The sequence below is a fragment of the Microcaecilia unicolor genome, chromosome 1 (assembly GCF_901765095.1).
Source record: "Microcaecilia unicolor chromosome 1, aMicUni1.1, whole genome shotgun sequence".
In the NCBI taxonomy this organism is placed as follows: Eukaryota; Metazoa; Chordata; class Amphibia; order Gymnophiona; family Siphonopidae; genus Microcaecilia; species Microcaecilia unicolor.
Window position 1 is genome coordinate 40,668,642 of NC_044031.1, and position 19,852 is coordinate 40,688,493.

General features: G+C 45.5%; 1 protein-coding gene across 3 annotated transcripts in view; it reads left to right on the forward strand.

Annotated features, from left to right (window-relative positions):
* The window catches only part of LOC115465445 (oocyte zinc finger protein XlCOF6-like), a 48,755-nt gene extending 37,510 nt beyond the window's left edge, over positions 1 to 11,245 (forward strand). For all 3 annotated transcript variants that reach the window (XM_030195931.1, XM_030195913.1, XM_030195920.1), the window contains exon 5: positions 9,637 to 11,245. In XM_030195931.1, coding sequence (XP_030051791.1) covers positions 9,637 to 11,225 — 1,589 coding nt within the window. In that variant the 3' untranslated portion in view covers positions 11,226 to 11,245. The remainder of the gene's footprint in view (positions 1 to 9,636) is intronic.
* The last annotated feature ends 8,607 nt before the right edge of the window (positions 11,246 to 19,852 follow it).

Consider the following 19,852-nt stretch of genomic DNA (forward strand, 5'->3'; position numbering starts at 1 on the left):
CCTGTGCGGCGCAAGGGAAGGCTTCTACATGGAATGTTGCTAGTGGAGGAGTAGCCTAGTGGTTAGTGCAGTGGAACATGGAATGTTGCTACTATTGGATATTCTACACAGAACGTTGCCAGTGGAGGAGTGGCCTAGTGGTTAGAGCACCGGTCTTGCAATCCAGAGGTGGCCGGTTCAAATCCCGCTGCTGCTCCTTGTGATCTTGGGCAAGTCACTTAACCCTCCATTGCCTCAGGTACAAACTTAGATTGTGAGCCCTCCTGGGACAGAGAAATATCCAGAGTACCTGAATGTAACTCACCTTGAGCTACTACTGAAAAAGGTGTGAGCAAAATCTAAATAAATAAATAGCCAACAATGTACAGTCTGCTCTGGATGTGTTCAGGCCTGCATTATCATCTTTGTTATTGTGATCAGACTTTGCAATAGTAAAATTATAACCAGCGGTAGAGTCACCTTGATGGAGAGAGAGGAAAGCAGGGCCAAGAAAACGATACCTCAGCTGGTGCAATTACTGACCAAGTTCATGTTCAAAACGGGGACTGGAGGAAAGGGTTCCAGAGCATATCTAAAATATAGAGAGAAGGAAATTGAAAATGAGTATAATGTAGGAATCAGGAATAATCTGTTAGAATAATGTTACTGGGAGGTGGTAAAAAGGGGGACAGGAATCTCCATGATTCACCTACATACAGTATTGTAATTTTACAATTGTACTGTAGTTTTTCAATTTAAGGGATCTAATTTAATCTCGTCTCAAACTTTTATTTACCGCTTAATCCCTCAGAAGGCTCTGAGTGGTTTACAATCACCCGAACTCTCGTCCACGCTCTCATTACCTCTTGCCTGGACTACTGCAACTTACTCCTCACCGGCCTCCCACTTAGCCATCTATCCCCCCTTCAATCTGTTCAGAACTCTGCTGCACGTCTCATATTCCGCCAGAACCGATATACTCATATCACCCCTCTCCTCAGGTCACTTCACTGGCTTCCGATCAGATACCGCATTCAATTCAAGCTTCCCCTTCTTACCTACAAATGCACTCAGTCTGCTGCCCCTCACCATCTTTCTACCCTCATCTCCCCTTACGTTCCCGCCCGTAACCTCCGTTCACAGGATAAATCCCTCCTCTCAGTACCCTTCTCCACCAGCGCCAACTCCAGGCTCCGCCTATTCTGCCTCGCCTCACCCTATGCTTGGAACAACCTTCTTGAACCCTTACGCCAAGCCCCGTCCCTGCCCGTCTTCAAGTCTTTGCTTAAAGCCCACCTCTTCAATGCTGCGTTTGGCACCTAACCCTTACCGTTCAGTGAATCCAGACTGCCCCAATTTGACTGCCCCTATCGGACCGACCGTTCACTTGTCTATTAGATTGTAAGCTCTTTGAGCAGGGACTGTCTCTCTTTGTTAAATTGTACAGCGCTGCGTAACCCTAGTAGCGCTCTAGAAATGTTAAGTAGTAGTAGTAAAAAGCCAGTGCATTCAGTGGGAAGTTACAATTCAAATAAATAAAGAGAAATGAAGAAATGTAACAGTTATTTTGTTTCAAATATTTCTGAAAAAGAAACACTTTTGCTTGTTACTGAAATAAGAGAGTTGTGCCTCTCATTGTAGCTGGATGTCTTGCTGGTCAGTTTCTTTTCAGACGGAAGGGTGGGGTTTCGGCTTAGGATATTTTCCAGGCAACCTGGGTCTCATCACCTGCATTTGTTATGAAATAATGTATCTGGTCAATTAAATATTTTGCCAGAAGCCACATTTTCTGATACTGAGCTAAGGGCGAATTCATCAAGCAGTGTTAGGGCCTTAAAATCGTGTGAATTGGGCCATAACGCGACTTAAAAGGCCCAAATGCTGCCTGACCTAAAATACCGTGGCGCTATTTATGGCGCTGCCCATTAGACAGTAATGAGATGCAAAATATGCAAATGTATGTTTTGCATCTCATTACTATGCTTATACCCTAACGCAGCTTGTGGCAATACAACGCAAGTTGCGTTAGGGCTGAAAATACACGGTAAAATAAACCCAGCTAAAAGCTGGGGTTCCTGCCGGGAGCATGGGGCCTGATGCTGCTGGGTCCCCTCACCCCCAAACCCACCCACCCCCTCTTGTGCCTACCATTTAATTACCAACGTGTAATTAAACTCTGGAATTCATTGCCGGAAAATGTGGTGAAGGCGGTTAGCTTAGCAGAGTTTAAAAAGAGGTTGGACGGTTTCCTAAAGGACAAGTCCATAAACCGCTACTAAACGGAACAATCCAAAATCCCAGGAATAACATGTATAGAATGTTTGTACGTTTGGGAAGCTTGCCAGGTGCCCTTGGCCTGGATTGGCCGCTGTCATGGACAAGATGCTGGGCTCGATGGACCCTTGGTCTTTTCCCAGGATGGCATTACTTATGTACTTATAGCATCAAATTGGTGGTTCAGAGGGGGTCCGGGCAAAGGGTTTGGAGATGTCCAGTGGGGGTCCAGGATATCCTGGGTGGGTCCTGGTAGATCCGAGAGAGTCATTTTGTGGGAGGTCTTCTTTTCCAGGGGTCATCAGATAGGAGCTATGCTCAATCGCGGCGCCGTGCTGCAATGACGCCCCTAGCGCTAATCTTGCATGACTACTGCTAAGGGTCATATTCCTTAGGAAATCCCGGGCTAGGCTATAACTCTGCTTGCAAGCCACTTCACAAGCAGCATTATTCCTAGGAAATCACTCCTTCCTAACAGTAATCACGCAAGATAACCGCTAGGAACGCCATTGCAGCATGGCACCCAGAGTGGGCAGGAACAATTTGGGCATCACTCCTGCCTGAAGACCAGGGCCGCTGAGAGGGGGGAGCAAAATTCCCTGGGCCTGGGCATCCAAGGGGGGCCTGGCGCCGGGGTCAGGCTGCCGGCGCTGCAGTCCCCGGTCTCACCTGCCTGCCTCCTCGGCTCCGGGCCCCCTTTGTTCAAAGCGGCAGTCGCAGATCGCCTCTCTTCGGCCTTCCCTCCCTGTGTCCCACCCTTGCGGAACCCAGAAGTTACATCAGACGAGGGTGGGACACAGGGAGGGAAGGCCAGAAGAGACGCGATCTGCGACTGCTGCTTTAAATGAAGGGGACCCGGAGCCGTGGAGGCAGACAGGTGAGACTGCGGACTGTAGCGGCAGGGGGAGCGACGGAGGCGGGGGGGGGGGGGGGTGGAGGCGGGGCAGCCTTGCCCTGGGCCCGGCCTAGTCTTTCGGCGGCCCTGCTGAAGACCCCCCCACCCCCCATCGGAATGACCCTTCAAACCTACCCGGATCCAACCAGGACATCCCCGGACCTGGATGCTATGGTAGGCACAAATGGAGGTGGGTAGGCCGGGGGGGGTTTAGACCTGCAGCCTGGGAGCATCAAGCTGCAGCTTGGTGGCCCAATGCTCCCGGACACTGGAATAATGCTGCTTGCAAGGTGGCTCGCAGGCAGCGTTATTCTCTAGCCCAGGATTCAGCAACATGCAGTATGGGGATCTCACAGGTTTATTTATTTATTACATTTGTATCCCACATTTTCCCACCTATTTGCAGTCTCAATGTGGCTTACATAGTACCGTAAAGGCATTCGCCAAGGCCGGTAGAGAAACAAATACAAGGTGATATTATGGTCGGGTAAAGATGCATGTGTTTCAGGTACAATGGGGATCAGGGAGAGGAAAGGTTATATAGTGTCCATTACGAGATTTGGTTTTGCTGTGTTGCAGAGTGTAGGTATTTATGTTGGGTCGGTGGGGTATGCTTTTTTGATGAATCCCATGGGGGGAATCAAGGTTCATTAATGAGCGAACCTTTACCACACCTTGATGAATTCCTACCTGAATATTTTATACAAAGTATTGGCACCCTTAAACCCCCTCTTCAGCTGGACAGAATTACATTTACTCTGGTTCATTGGGGCTACTTTGTATCCACAGCAGGTTTCAAAAGGAGAGGGAGTGTGCCCTTTCCTTTAGAAATTTGACGTAGAGTTCATGTAAAATGTACCTGCAGATTTTGCCCCAAAGCGGAGAGGCTGAAACTTGACCCTCTTAGAAAATGTAGTGTCTAGGAGTAGTGTTGTGAGAAGGAAGTATTTGCACTAGTGTTGTGAGAAGGAAGTATTTGCACTAGTGAAATGAAGACTATGCATAATTGTTTTTTTTACAACCTAGGACTCTTGAGGTTGTATGTGCCAAACACTTAAAGGCCTTTTTGCCAAATGGCGGTAAAAGACAGCCTGCATTGGCGCGTGGGATTGCTGTGTGTCGAGGCAACCTTTTACCGCAGCCAGTAAAAAGGCCTTTTTTTTTTTTTAATGGCCAGTAAATGACTGTGTGGTAATTAAACACAAATAGAGAGGGTAATACAGCGTACACAGAAAATATACAAACAAAAAAAAGCAACACTGGGCCTTCAAGACTGGGACAATTGAAATTCTTTATTGATGACCCGACAAGGGCCGTGTTTCGGCGCAAGATAACGCCTGCTTCAGGGGTCAAGAAGAGAGACAGTTGTGTACATTGCTGTTGTCCATTGCAGGCTAGTTTTCATTTTTTGTCATACACAACACAGGAAGCTGTAATCGATAAACGATTACAAAAGATCATCCCGAACCTTCTTAAACCTCCACTTCCCCAATTGCAAAGGCGTGAAATACAAAACGCTACATGCATCAACCTTTTCTCATATGAGCACGCAGTATTGGAATACACTGCCACGCAACTTAAGAACAATCAACGAGCAAGCTTCCTTCCGCAGATCACTGAAGACCCATCTTTTCGAAAAGATTTACGGAAAGAACCAAAACACATAAAGTCCACACCTACTATTCACGAATGCATCACACATTCACCTCGGAACTCTCATTCCCATAATATCACATCATTCATAACTTCAATCACAGAAAGATATATATCATATGTCTTTATGCCTTCTTATCGCCCTCTAAGCTCCCATTGTTTCCTCCCAATGTTTCAATGTTTGTGCTCCATTGTTACACTCCCAAGGACACTCCAATTGTTTCGCATAATTATGCAAAATGTAATCCATAACCAATCTGTAACAAATTGTATTTCCAATATTTAACTCATATTGTAAGCCACACTGAACCCGCAAAAAGGTGGGAAAATGTGGGATACAAATGCAATAAATAAATAAAAAAATAATGCCTGCTGGCATTGAATTGACTTTGAGTACATCTAACCGTCTCTCTTCTTGACCCCTGAAGCAGGCGTTATCTTGCGCCGAAACACGGCCCGTGTCGGGTCATCAATAAAGAATTTCAATTGTCCCAGTCTTGAAGGCCCAGTGTTGCTTTTTTTGTTCGTGTGGTAATTAAAAAAATTGCTGCATGACTATTTAGGAGGCGGTGAGGGCTCCAGCAGTATCCTGGCAACAGTTGGGCAGTGCACAGGAAACCAGAACTGCTATCAGGGTCCTGGGCGAGCCTGGCGGTAGGGCCGATTTGCCATGCGTCATGCTGATGGTAGGCCTACCGCCCTTTGGTAAAAGGGCCCCTTACGACTCACTGTATAGAGTAACAGCCTGATAAATATAGATAGTGAAGGGCTATATTAAGTTCTGTATTCGGATAAATCTATCCCTTAGATTTTCTTTTAAATTAGGATTTTGAAATTGACATTCTACAGGAATCATAAAGAAAACACAATAGAACCTCCAACATGCAGAAATAAGAAAAATGAAAACAAAGCAACCGTGAATAATACACTTTGGTGTCAAGCCACATAATCTGGATAGCAGACTGAATATCATCACTGTGTAGCTCATGGGAACACCCACCCTCCACCCCAGCGCTATCTGAATAGTGTGGAGGCAGTCTGCCATGATTTTCGGCACTATCTGGATGTAATGGCCCTGAGTACCTGAAAAATAGGATGATCCTCCACACACCGCCAAGGACACTAAGGTCCTCCCAAGGACTTTCACTAACTACACCCTCTCCAAAAGACATTACACAATGTGATACCCGCATACGAGCCTTCTCCAAAGTAGCCCCCACACTCTGGAATGCACTGCCTGAAAGGCTCCGCTTAACACAAGACTATCTATCTCTACTTCAGGAAGCAGGTGAAAGCTTGGCTCTTCAACCAGGCCTTTACTGGAAGAAGTAATTAACTTGTTAGTCTCACTCACACACACAAGGATTGACTCGGGCTGCACATACTGCAGCAGGACATGTTTATCCACTCCTACCCTAGCTGAGATAATATTTAACTATTTCTCTGACCTCATATGCAACTTTCTTTAAATCAATCACCTTACTTTCTAACTCTTCCTACTTTCTTACCCTTCTGTATGTTACATCTTTGCTTTATCCTTCGCTATCAATTATAATGTTCTATTACGTATTGTGTTGACATTGTAAATAGTATACCATGCCTTACTTTTGTATTGTTTTTGAATATTTTTACTGCTGTAATTGTCTATTGCTCATGCTTGATCTATTCTTACTGTACACCGCCTTGAGTGAAGTCCTTCAAAAAGGTGGTATATAAATCCTAATAAATAAATAATGTAATTAAGGGGCGGGCAACGATTAAACATTTTAATCATGATTAATCACATGACTCGAAATCGTGTGATTAATCGCGATTAAAATGTTCGTTGCCCGCCTTACATTACATCCAGACAGTGCCGAAAATCATGGCAGACTGCCTCCACACTATTCGGATAGTGCTGGGGTGGAGCGTGGGTGCTCCCATGAGCTACACAGATAGTGGTGATATTCAGTCTGCTATCCAGATTCTGGGGCTTGACACCAAAGTGTATTATTCGTGGAGTATGAGTAGCCGAGTGGTTAGTGCAGTGGACTTTGATCCTGGGGAACTGAGTTCGATTCCCACTGCAGCTCCTTGTGACTCTGGGCAAGTCACTTAACCCTCCATTGCCCCTGGTACAAAATAAGTACCTGACTATATGTAAACCGCTTTGAATGTAGTTGCAAAAACCACAGAAAGGCGGTATATCAAGTCCCATTTCCTTTTCCCTATTTGAGATTCTACATGGAATGTTGCTATTCCACTAGCAACATTCCATGTAGAAGCCTGCCCTTGCAGATCAGCAATGTGGCCGTGCAGGCTTCTGTGAGTCTGAGCCCCACCAGCCGAAAACTCTCAACTGTCCCTCCTGCATACCTTGTAAATAGCAGATCTTCGCCTGAACGAGCAGCAACTGATACATACTGCGGACACGGGGCCCCACAGCCTTCCTTCTGATGTATTCCCACCTATGCGGAAACAGGAAGTTGCATCAGAGGGAAGGCTGTGGGGCCAACATGAGTAGTGTGTATTAGTTGCTGCCGGTGAAAGTCTGCTATTTAAAAGGTTAGGGGGATGTCTGAGAGGTATAAAGGCGAGAGAGGGAGAGACTAAAGCACTTGTGGGCAGTGGCGTGGAAGGGGGGGGGGGTGGGAGGGGCGGTCCGCACGCGGGGGGTGCCGGCCCCCCTGGTTCTCTGCTCCCTCTGCCCCGGAACAGGTTACTGCCTGTTCCGGGGCAGAGAGAGCAGGGAACCAGCGGGGCTGACGCAGCTCTGAGTGACGTGCACTCGGGGCGGATCGGCCCTCCCGCAGGTAAGAATGCGGTCCGGGGGCGGTGCGCCGCAGAGGGGGGGGGGGTCGCGCCGTGCTGCACCCGGGGGGGGGGGGTGCGCAGCGGCGAACCGCCCCAGGTGCCATTAGCCCTCGCTACGGCACTGCTTGTGGGATAGGGCAGAGTTCTTCTGCCCATCCATCTTGGGCCCAGGCCCACCCAAAATTGGGTGTCTGGCTACGCCCCTGGCTTAAACAGAACTGTGGTTCTAATATCTCTGTTTTCAGCCATCTTCCTAATGCTGTTGCCAGTCTTCTCTCTGTTACTGGTTGCATAGGTGAACAAAGTTTTCTTGTGCTTGGGCAGTTATGAACTAAGATAGAACATAGATACAGAGAAAATGGTAGCAGATAAAGGCCATATGGCCTATCTTGTCTGTCTATCCATACCACCCACTATCTCTTCCCAGTGGCGTTCCTGGCCTGGATGGCACCCGGGGTGGAGCGCCGATGTGCGCCCCCCCGCTAGATTACACTCCCCCCCCCCCCCCCCCGACGAAATGACACCCCCCCGGGTGCACGCCGCTGGGGGGGGGGGTGCCGCGGCGCGCGCCTGCTCCTCCGCGTTCGCTAAACTTAATGTGTCCGCTGCAGCTCCCTCTGCCCCGGAAAAGGAAGTAACCTGTTCCGGGGCAGAGGGAGCTGCAGCGAACGAACAAAGTTTAGCGAACGCGGAGGAGCAGGCGTGCGCTGTGGCACCCTCCAGCGGCGTGCACCCAGGGTGGACCGCCCCCACCGCCCCCCCTTGGTACGCCACTGTCTCTTCCTTTTCCTAGAGATACTATGCTTTATTGAATTCAGATGCAGTCTTTGTCTCCTCCACTTCCACTGGGAAGCTGTTCCATGTACCCACAACCCTTTTTTTTTTTTTTAGAAGTGTTTCCTCCGATTACTTCTGAGTATATTCTCTTTTACCTTCTCCCCATGCTCCCTCTTTCCCAAGCTTCCTTTGAATTGAAACTTACCTCACTGTGCATTTATGCCACAGAGATTTGTAATGTCTCTATCATATCTTCCCTCCCCACCTTTCTTCCAAAGTATATATATATATATATATTGAGATCTTTAAGTCTTTCCCCGTACACTTTGACAGACTTATCCTCAACTGTTTTATTTATTTATTTTTTGTATCAAATGCAGTATGCCATTGCATTTGCATTTGGATTATCATGTACGAGTCGTCACTAAAAGAATGTTCCATGCAATGTGGAGACTTCGGCAGATAAGATACTGCCTAACCAGAGAACTGTTCCGTACCCTTGTTCATTGGTTAGTGCTGTCTCACCTAGACTACTGCAGCGGGATCTACGCAGGTTGCCACGAATATCTCTTGAAAAAGTTCCAGACCGCTCAAAGCACAGCGGCAAGATTAATCCTGGGAAAACCTCGTTTTGAACATGCTGAACCGCTGCGTTTCATTCTCCACTGGTTGCCTGTGAAGGAACGAATCTCTTTTAAAATCTGCTTCTTAACTCATAAAATCATTTACGGGCAAGCTCCGGAGTATAGGCTTCGCCTTATCGACCTCCTGCCCAGAAATGCAGTAGCTACCTCGCGTTATCATCTCAGCCTGCACTTCCCAAGTTGTAAAGGCGTCAGATACAAATCGATCTTCTCTTCGTCTTTCCATTACTCCAGTGCTAAGAATTGGAATGCTTTGCCGAAATACTTAAAAATGCAAATGGATCACCAAGAAGCTGCTGAAAACTCACCTATTTGGATTAACCTACTCCCCCCATAGCCTTACCGAATGATATGCCCTTTCCATGCTTACTGTCTCTTACCACAACTTTTACTGTATTGTATTGTTGTTTTTATTAATCCTATGTAAGCCACATTGTGCCTGCATGAGTGGGAAAATGTGGGGTAGAAATGTACTATAAATAAATAAATAAAATATAACAATTCAATTAATTAGTCCTGAATTGCACTGCACATCACGAAGTTTCTTTCCCCATCTAGCTTGTAAGGATGTTTTCCTTGTAATGTAGTAATATCTGGACTGTTTTTTTTCTCATCCATCAGGTAAAGGACCCAAAGATATGAAATGGTACGAGGAAAGTGTTGTAAAAGTGGAACCAAACGAGATACTTCCTGGTACAGAGAAACAAACCTTTCCAGAGGATTTTTATAAATTGCAAGACAAAGGCGAGTGCATGCGTGAGCCTACCCTACAGAAAGAAAGAAAAAGCCCACCAGGCAACCAGGATTTCATTTATGGTTACTGTAGAGAGACAACTGGCTACCAAAACAACATTGTAAAACAAAAATTATACACGCACACAAAGTTAGAGAAAAAGAAGGCCAGTAAAGACCCTGTTTTCACATGTTATCAGAACTGTGATGGAGAAAAAGCATTCACATGTACTAAATGTAATAAAATATTCAGTCAGAAAACAAATTTGGTAGCACATGCAAGGACCCACAGTGGAGAGAAACCATTTAAGTGTGCTACATGTGATAAAATGTTCAGTCAGAAATCGCATTTGACAACTCATGTGAGGATCCATGCAGTCGAGAAACCATTTAAATGCACTGAGTGTGAGAAAAGCTTCAGCCTGCCATCATACCTGAGATTGCATACAAAGATTCACACAGGAGAAAAACCATTTACATGTGGTGAGTGTAATAAAAGCTTCAGTATGATTTCATATTTGAGATTACATACAAAGATACACACAGGTGAGAGACCATTTAAGTGTACTGAGTGCGACAAAAGTTTTAGGTTGAACTCAGATCTGACAATACACAGAAGAAGACATACAGGTGAGAGACCCTATAAATGTGCTGAATGTGACAAACCATTCAGCCTAAAGTCATGTCTAAGGCTCCATGAAAGGATCCACACAGGGGTAAAACCTTTTAAATGTACTAAGTGTGAGAAAAGCTTCAGACAGAAGTCAACATTGAAAACGCATGAAAGGAACCATACAGGTGACAAACCATTTAAATGTACTGATTGTGGTAGAAGCTTCAGTATGATATCTCATCTACGAAGGCATGAAATGATCCATACAGGGGAAAAACCGTTTAAATGTACTGAGTGTGAGGGTAGTTTCAGAAGGATATCGCACCTAAGGAGGCACGAGATGACTCACACAGGTGAAAAGCCCTTTAAATGCACTGAGTGTGATAAAAGTTTTACTTTGGCATCAATACTGAGGTTGCATGAAAGAACTCACACAGGAGAAAAGCCTTTTAAATGCACTCAGTGTGAAAAGTGCTTTAGTCAGAAATCCACTCTGAAAACTCATGAACTGATCCACACAGGCAAAAAGCCATTTAAATGTAGCGAGTGTGATAAATGCTTCAGTCAGAAATCAACTCTGAAAACGCATGAAAGAAGTCATACGGGTGAGAAACCATATCAGTGTTCTGAGTGTGATAAACGTTTCTGCACGCTGTCACAAATAAGACGACACAGAATGGTTCACTCTGGAAATAAACCTTTTAAATGTACTGAGTGTGATAAAAGTTTTATTTGGGTATCAAAATTGAAACTACATGAGAGGACTCACAAGAATGGTGAGAGGGATGCAATTATGGATCCAAACAACGTTGCAGAAATATATAGAAATAGTCCAAATTGGCTTGGCCACTTCCAGCCAGATTAAAAGAAAAAAACCCAGCTGCTGCGAGGACTGAAAAATGAAGGATTGTGTCAACAGCAGCAGCGTTTTAAATGGACCCTTTTTCTCTCTTTCCCCCCCCCCCCCCCCTTCATTGTTTCCATTTCCTTTTTTAAAAACGCTTAAAGGAATAATAAGTTGAAGACTTAATCTTCTAAACCTCCAACACTTGTTCAAGGCTCTGGTGACGTCTTTATGAGTCCTTCTTCAGCTCCTTCATTCATTGGTATATCTGTAGTCAAAGTTCCCCTCCTGTGTTTGCAGACCTCCCTGAGAACTTCCCTCACCCCTCTTGGAAAGCTTCATTCAACGTGTTGTTGTGCCTGCCATGGAAGCTTCTGGACAAGTATCAGATGTGGATGGAGACGTAGATTGTAAGTCCTCCAGGGACAGGAAAGTAAATATAATATCTGAATGTGACTTCCCTAGAGCTTCTACTAGAAAAGGTGTGAGTTGTATCCAAAACATCCCCCCCCTGAAAAGTCAGCCTGTAGAAGCTGAGAGAGAGGAAGACCCACTGATGCAGTATTGCTCTGGAAGAGGGTCTTACGTTACTGGGACTGTCAGCCTTTATATCTTCCTTGCATGCAGGGGAGTCCTGAAGGGAGTAAAAGCCCCAACTGATAGGAACTTTGAGATTTCTGGAGGAACTCCTGTCATATGATGGCAGGATGGAGGGGGTTCTGGCTTTCTTGATTTCTTAATCATGTAGATTTGCATTGGATGTGGAAGCAAAATTATAGTACATGGTGATGCGTGTTAAAGTATGTCTGTTAAGCTACATGTGGATCTAGAATAGATATCCAACTTTCAGAGGTGCAGTAAAGTCTGATGAGAACTTTAAAGGGGGTAGCTGTGTGGTGTAAAAAAAAATGAGAAAGGCGGGTAGCACCCTATGGACTAACTTATTTATTGGTCACACCTGCCTCTATGCTTTCAGTCTGTGAAGTAAATCTAAAATTTTGGAGAACATATCTTGGTATAGAAAATTATCCATTTTCATGTTGTAGAAATGATTCCTCCTCCTGAGACGTTTCGCCAATATTTTTTGAACCTAGTGAAAATTTCACTTGAAGTCAGAGTTCATTTATATTTAATAAAGCTTCTGATTTTAAGGTTTAACTGATAAACACTCGTGAAAAAGTGAAAATAGGTGTTCACTGGATAAACGGGGGGAAAGTATCGCTTCATTTAGTACTCTGTGACCCCCCCGGCTATATCTTATATCCTTCACTCAGGGGGGGTCTTTTACTAAAGGTTTCACAAGTTATCTGCTACATGATCCATTTTATTCCTATGGGACCTGCTGCAGATAACATGAGCTAATCTTTAGTAAAAAGCCCACCTCAGTTTTTTATGCATTTTCAGGGCTGATGATTCCAAAGTGAGACAACTGTACGTATTTGATGCTACTGACAATGGTAATTTTATGGTGCAAATAAACTCAAATCTCTTGTATTCTCCATAATTTATATTCCTCCACTCCAATGTGTAATTATTTCATAAGCTGTCATATGCATGTGTTAATTCGCTCTAACCATTTGCACTTAACTTGCAGTGCTAAAATTTCCCAGGAAAAGAAGTTCAGACTACTTTTGTGGCAGCCTTTACTTTTTGATATAGGGCTTTCATGCTGCCCCCGTCTTTTTAAGTCTATGAACTCCAGGGGGCCCTTTTACTAAGCCGCGCTAAAAAGTAGCCAGCCACTTTTTACCACGGCTCTAAAATGGCCGCATACTGCTTTCTGTTTAGTAGGTGCTAAGCAGTGGCGTAACCACAGGTGGGCCTGGGTGGGCTGGGGCCCACCCAATTAGGGCTCAGGCCCACCCAACAGCAGCACACGTATTAGCGGTAGCAGGTGGGGAATCCCATGCTTCGCCAGCAGAAGACTTCCCCCTGATGGTAATGAAAATGCTATTTTCCAGGATACCAGCACCTACGCATGCTCAGTTTTCAGCGCGTGCCTGCTGCAGACTGCTAAGGTGGAAAGAAGCATTTTCCCACCAGCTCAGATTTTTGGGGGGAGGTGGGTGAAGGGGAGAACACTTGGTGCCCACCCACTTCTTGCCTAGGCCCAGCCAAAATCTGATGTCTGGCTACGCCCCTGGTGCTAAGGTTTCACACGCTACTCCCGCGGTAATTGGACAGTGTGTGGCAATGTGCCCACACTGCCCGATTACCGCCGAGGACGCCTACTCCCTGCCCCCCACACTAGAAAATAATTTTTATTTTCTAATTCGGGAAATGGCACGCGCTAATCTCAGAAATACCTTGGTATACCCCACAGTAGTGCTGAATCTGCGCATGCTACCCGCACTGTAGCCTTACTGCCACTTTATAAAAGGGCCCCCCCTTGATTTTTCTTTTTCTTTCCAACCTAGTGTAAGTTGGAACGAATTATGCAGAAGGGTGAACGCAATGAAGCTACAAAGTAGTACATTTAAAACAAATTGGAGAAAATGTTTGTTCAGTCAACGTGTAATGAAACTCTGGAATTCGTTGCCAGAGAATGTGGTAAAAGAAGTTAGCTTAGTGGGGATTAAAGAAGGTTTGGATAATTTTCTAAAAGAAAAATCCATAAGCCACTATTAAGATGGACTTGGGGAAAATCCACTGTTTATTTCTAGGATAAGCAGCATAAAATGTATTATACTGTTTTGGGATCTTGCCAGGGACTTGTAACCTGGATTGGCCATGGTTGCAAACAGTATACTGGGCTAGATGGACCTTCGGTCCGTACCAGTATGGCAACACTTATGTTCTTATATTATGTTCTTAGGGGTCAAAAGTGTCTGTCTAAGGGACAAAAGTTTAACAGAGTGGGATGAAACTTGGTATGTGAGGAAATAATAATAATAAAAAGTGGAGGGTGATTCTACAAGTGGCTGTCTCTATTTACATGCCATTTAATGCTAGCACAGGGGTTCCCAAACTTTTTCGGTTCGCAGCACACCCCTCCTGGCCACATGGGTCTCTGCGGCACTCCCCCCCCCCCCCCCCAGCCACATGAGCCTCTGCACCCCCCCCCCCCCCACATGGGTCTCCCTTTCCCTGCAGTCCCCTCCTCTCACACCAGCACACTTCCGCCTTCCCTAAATCCAGCATCGCGCGCTACCTTCCTTCCTGCAGGTCCAGGATCACTGCCGCTTCCTTCTTCCCCTGCCGCTGCTGCAGTGCTTGCAGCTTACATTTTTTGGGCCATCTGTGATTCACACAGGCGTTCTGAGGCCTTCCCGGTCTGCTGCATCTGGCCCTTTCTGATGCAACTTCCTGTTGCGAGGGCCGGACACGGCAGAGGGAATTCCCCACAGTGCCTGTGTGAATTGTGGACAGCCTGAACATTTAAGCTGCAAGCACTGCAGCGACGGTGGGGGGAAGGAGAAGGAAGCGGCAGATGCCAGACCTGTGGGAGGGGAAAGTAGGGAGCGCTGCGCTGCGGCGCCCCTGAGATTTTGCTGCGGCTCACCAGGGTGCCACGGCACACAGTTTGGGAACCACTGTAAATGTAAACTGAGCATGTTAATTTGCAGCAGAGCAACTAAGTGCTATTCTTTAATGGAGTGCATAAATGGCATCTCGCATAAATGCAAGTGGGGGCATTCACATCAGTGCATTATGGGAAGGGCTGCCACTTACATGCATAATACTGTCAGTTATGCATGCTCCTGCCGCAGTTACATCAGGTCTGTACGTGTATGCACACTAATGCCAGGTTATAATAGTATTCTGTAACATATTCTGGGCACTTAGATGCCATTGTATAATCAAATCACTGGGGTTCGGTGCGGTTTAAATTCTAGTTGAGACAGAAGCCATTAATGTTTGTGTGAGGTATGAGAACAATTAGAAACCACTGGTGTAATGCGTGAGATGAAGGACTGGGGTTTGGTATGACAAGGGGAAAGGGCTGGGGGAGGGACGATTGGTGGTGGGGAAGTTTGTGATTTTATTCTCGGATAGACTTAAATCACTTTTACAGGGAGAGAAAGGTGATATTTTTCTACTCTTTTGCGAGATGTGATCCTGAGTTCCTTGAGCCTATGCTTCATTTACCTGACCTCCGATATTAAAGTTAATAGTCTCTCACTGTGCCCACTTTCACTAGTGCTCCCGCAGAATGCAAAAAAAAAGATCCAATGCATTTCTCTGGGAGAAGTAGTTCCAACATCCATAGACTAGAAGCTTACATAGCAGTTAGGGAATCCCTCTTTTCACACTCCCTCTCCCTGTTCTTTACTGTCCGAACTCCCCCCCCCCCAAACGCTTCCACCTCAAATAACTACCCACCACAAACTGCCTCACCCACCAAAAAACTGCCCCAGCACCCTGCAATCTGCCCCCCCCCCAAACTAGCCCACTGTAATTGCCTCACTCCCAAAATCGTTTCGTTTATTTATTTTCTATACCGTTTCTTAATTGCGTACAGAAACCAGAACGGTTTACATTTCTTTAAAAATACACGTAATTTTAAAATAACCTACAGGAACTCCATTTCTTTGACAGGAAAGCACGGCAAACCAAAGGCATCCATTCTGAGAATAAAAACAACAATAAAACAATCCATTCATAACAAATTTATATGAACAAACATATGGTTTTTTTCTGCATATACATCCTGCCCCTGTTTCCCTTTCTTTCATCCCAGATTACTTTCAAACGTATTTTGGAATAGGTATGTTTTTAGAAGTTTACGAAATTTAACATACGACTCTTCTAATCTGATAATTTTTGGAAGGCAATTCCAGAGAGAAGGAGCTACATAGAAAAATGCTGAAAGTCTAATAGATTCCCATCTAGCCTTTTTTGGCTAGATGGGAATCTACACAACTGCCCCTCCACCCTAAGGGCCCCACACCTGAAAATTGCAACCATGCTAACTTCTCCCACTTCTAAAATCTACACTTCTAAAATCTACGACCTTACCTAATACCTTTCCATCTAAACCCTCATCTACCTTCAGCTTATTATCGACTGTATCTAAGTTTATGTAATGACTATATCATATTAGCATCCTGTAAGCCATATTGAGCCTGCAAAAAGGCGGGATAATGTGGGGTACAAATGCAATAAAATAAATAAATAAATACCCCCTGCAACTTTCTCACTACCCTGCAAACTGCCTTCACTTGGATAATCAATCCCTCACACAGATACAGATTACAAATAATCACCTAGCTCTGAAGGAGGCTCTGACCGTGGGGTGGGAGCAAATGTGGGCGATAGTATGGCGCTAATAGCCTCTAGCACCAGCGTTTGCTTCTGATCATCGGCCCCTCTCTGCATTAGTTGCAAAATAATGTTTCATTAAGACTAGGTAAAAGTGGTCTAAATGAAATGTTGCAAGCTCAGTTTTCTTTGAGCATCTCTCACTTTGTTCTTTGTAAGTAGAGGTGGTAAATAGAAATAAAGCAAAACATAGACAAGAAAATAAGGTACCTTTTTTTATTGGCCTAATGTAATACATTTTTTGATATGCTTTCAAAGGTAACCCTTCTTCAGGTCAGAAATAAGCAAATGTTGACAAATATCAGAATATATAGGTGAAACACAAAAGCATTCTAACGACAGTCTTACAGGAAGAGGGTGGGGTGGGCTAGGTGAGAAACAGGGAGAGATGGACACCTTGGGGCTGGAGACCGGATGGGAAGCTAACTGGGGCCGTCTCCCTTGAGTATGGAAGGAGAGTTGATTCAAGGGATGAACAACCTGGGAAGGTCCCTCTCCAAGTCCAGGAGCTCAAGGAGCAATGAAAAACCTGTAATGGCCGCCCATAGCAATGCAGACTGCACTAGAGAGTTGCATGGGGACAGAAATCCTACCCATCCCCGCCCGTCCCTGCTGGAATCTTACCCGTCCCCACCCATCCCCGCTGGAATCTTACCCGTCCCCACCCATCCCCGCAAAAATTAAAACCATTCCAACCCGTCCCCACCCGTCCCCGCAAGAATTTAACCCATCCCCACCCATCCCCGTAAGAATTTAATAGTACATAAAAGAAAGTTCCAGTCAGCTCCCTTTCTGGATTTGAGCCACAGCACTGTAGGCAAGGAAGGAATAGAAGTTGGAACTTGGAACACTCTGGTGCGCACATGTAAGATTTGTCTCTGATTCACTGGCAGTGTGTGCTGAGGATGAGTCCATTCACGCCACATGCACGCGCCAGTAGGTCAGGTGACATCTGATTCTCATGCCTGTGTCAGAGCTGAGGTCTGTGCACCAGCCTGGGAGCAAAGAGGATTAACAGTAACATAGTAAGTGACAGCAAATAGACCTGAACGGTCCATCCACTCTGCCCAATAGTCACACTCATGATCAATTCATCATTAAATCAACGAGTGTGATATTATATACTTGATTATGGTCTTTCTTTCGTGTTTCTGGAACAAAGACCACAGGAGTCTAACTGGCTCCATCCTTATGTTCCAACTGCTGGAGTTGCCATCGAAGCCCACTCCAGCCTATTCATGTTCTCATTTGTGGGACACAGACCGTAAAAGTCTGTCCAGCACTGTCCTTATGTTCCAGCCACTGAAGTTGCTGTCTAAGCCCTTTCCAGCCCATCCTACACCAGATTGCCATGTATGAGACACAGACCATACAAGTCTGCCAGGTATCAGCTCTAGTTCATCACAGCCAGAGTCGCCATCTAACTGTCACTTGACATATCCACACACATGCAGCCATTTAAGGTTAGCTTTTATATAACTTCCATTTTCTAATTAGAGATCCTCTGTGTTCATCCCACGCCTTTTTGAATTCCGTCATCATTTGTGACTCTACCACCTCCTTAATGGAAGACTTTCCACATTTATGCTGTTAAAGCAAGGAAGAAGAGGAGGAAGAGACAGCACTCAAATAAATTGGTATTCGGTAGATGAGAGGCTGGTGCAGGTGCAGCTTACACTTCCACGAGAAGCCCACAGAACTGGTTCCATCCCCGCGGGAACCCCGCAGGAACTGCCTCCGTCCCCGCGGGAACCCCGCAGAACTGCTTCCATCCCCGCGGGAACCCCGCAGGAACTGCCTCCGTCCCCGCGGGAATCCCGCGGGTTCCGCGGGATTCCCGCGGGGACGGAAGCCGTGCAGCTCTCTAGACTGCACCAAGAGGACCTCGAGGTCGAGGCAGAGGGGCTCAAGCCCACCGCCACCCAGTCCCACAGAATTGGAGCCTTGCCGATGGATGGCAGGGCAGGGAAATTGGAAGGGAGAGAACACTGTAGAGGATAAAGATTGTGGAGCAGGACCCAAAGAGGGCATGCAGGGGATGGCCCCTATGGCTATACCATTACACCTCTTGGGGAAGTTGACCCGGTCCCCATTCGAAAGATCACCAAGATAGAAGCGAGAGCCGGGATGTGGAGGGCAACCATAGAACTACTAATCTTCATTTAGCAGCACTTTGGCACCAATTTTCACTGCTGCTGTTCCAACAGTAGTAACATAGTAGATGACGGCAGAAAAAGACCTGCACGGTCCATCTAGTCTGCCCACAATAAACTCATATGTGTATACCTTACCTTGATTTGTACCTGTCTTTTTCAGGGCACAGACCGTATAAGTCTGTCCAGCAATATTTCCCGCCTCCCAACCACCAGTCCCGCCTCCCATCGCCGGCTCTGGCACAGACCCCGTATAAGTCTGCCCTCCCCTATCCTAGCCTCTCAACCACCAACCCCTCTTCCCCCCGCCACCCAATTTCAGCTAAGCTTCTATGGATCCATTCAGTAGTGAACTTGATGGTCATCAACCCAGTCAGCTTGGAACCAAGAATCAGCAAAGGAACGCTTGGGTATCCTAAAACGTTTAACTTGGGCAGTGTAACAAACCTCCGACCATTTTACCAGGGGAAACACATTTTCTGGCAGCATGTTTTGGAGTAGGAGAGGAACTGCATCTTCAAGCTATTTCTGCAAAAAAAAAAAAAAAGTGATCTCCTTTTACCTGTCCAGTTTACCCAGATCTTGTTGGTAGCACCTGGAGTAGGAGGGAGAAGTGTGTAGAGAATTAAGACAGGATGTCTTCAAGAAGGCAGCTGTATTTATTTTGAACATTCTTGGTGAGTACTGCAGTAAAAAAAAAAATTGATTGCTTTGGCTTAAAAAAAGATTTTAAGTGTACATAAAAAGCAAAATATTTAAGTCAGAGTAATGGAATAAGATTACTATCCACTCTCCACTACCACTTAAGACAGTAAGACTTTGCAAATTAAGGTGTTTGAAGCAAGGCAAACTTTAATTAGCTATACTGCATCTTGAATCATACTTTATAGTAAATTACAGTTTCCCTTGCTTCAAATGTATTAATTTGCAATGGTTTACTATCAATTCTGAGCAGAAATGAAAGGTGGGGAGGGATGTGCTTTGTTTCAACCAGAAGTCGCAGTGCTGATTTAAAATAAGTTGAAAAGAGCATACCACACCATTTCACTCCAAGCATTCCAGAAAGGCATGGTTTCCTGAATGGATTAGATTGGATTGGATTTGTTGACTTTTTAAGCATGCTTATCAAAGCAAAAACCACTTACTATTCAAAACATAGACGAAAAACCCCCCAGTTAATCCATGAAAACTTTACACACTATTAAATAAGCTATTGAATACTCAACCTGTAAC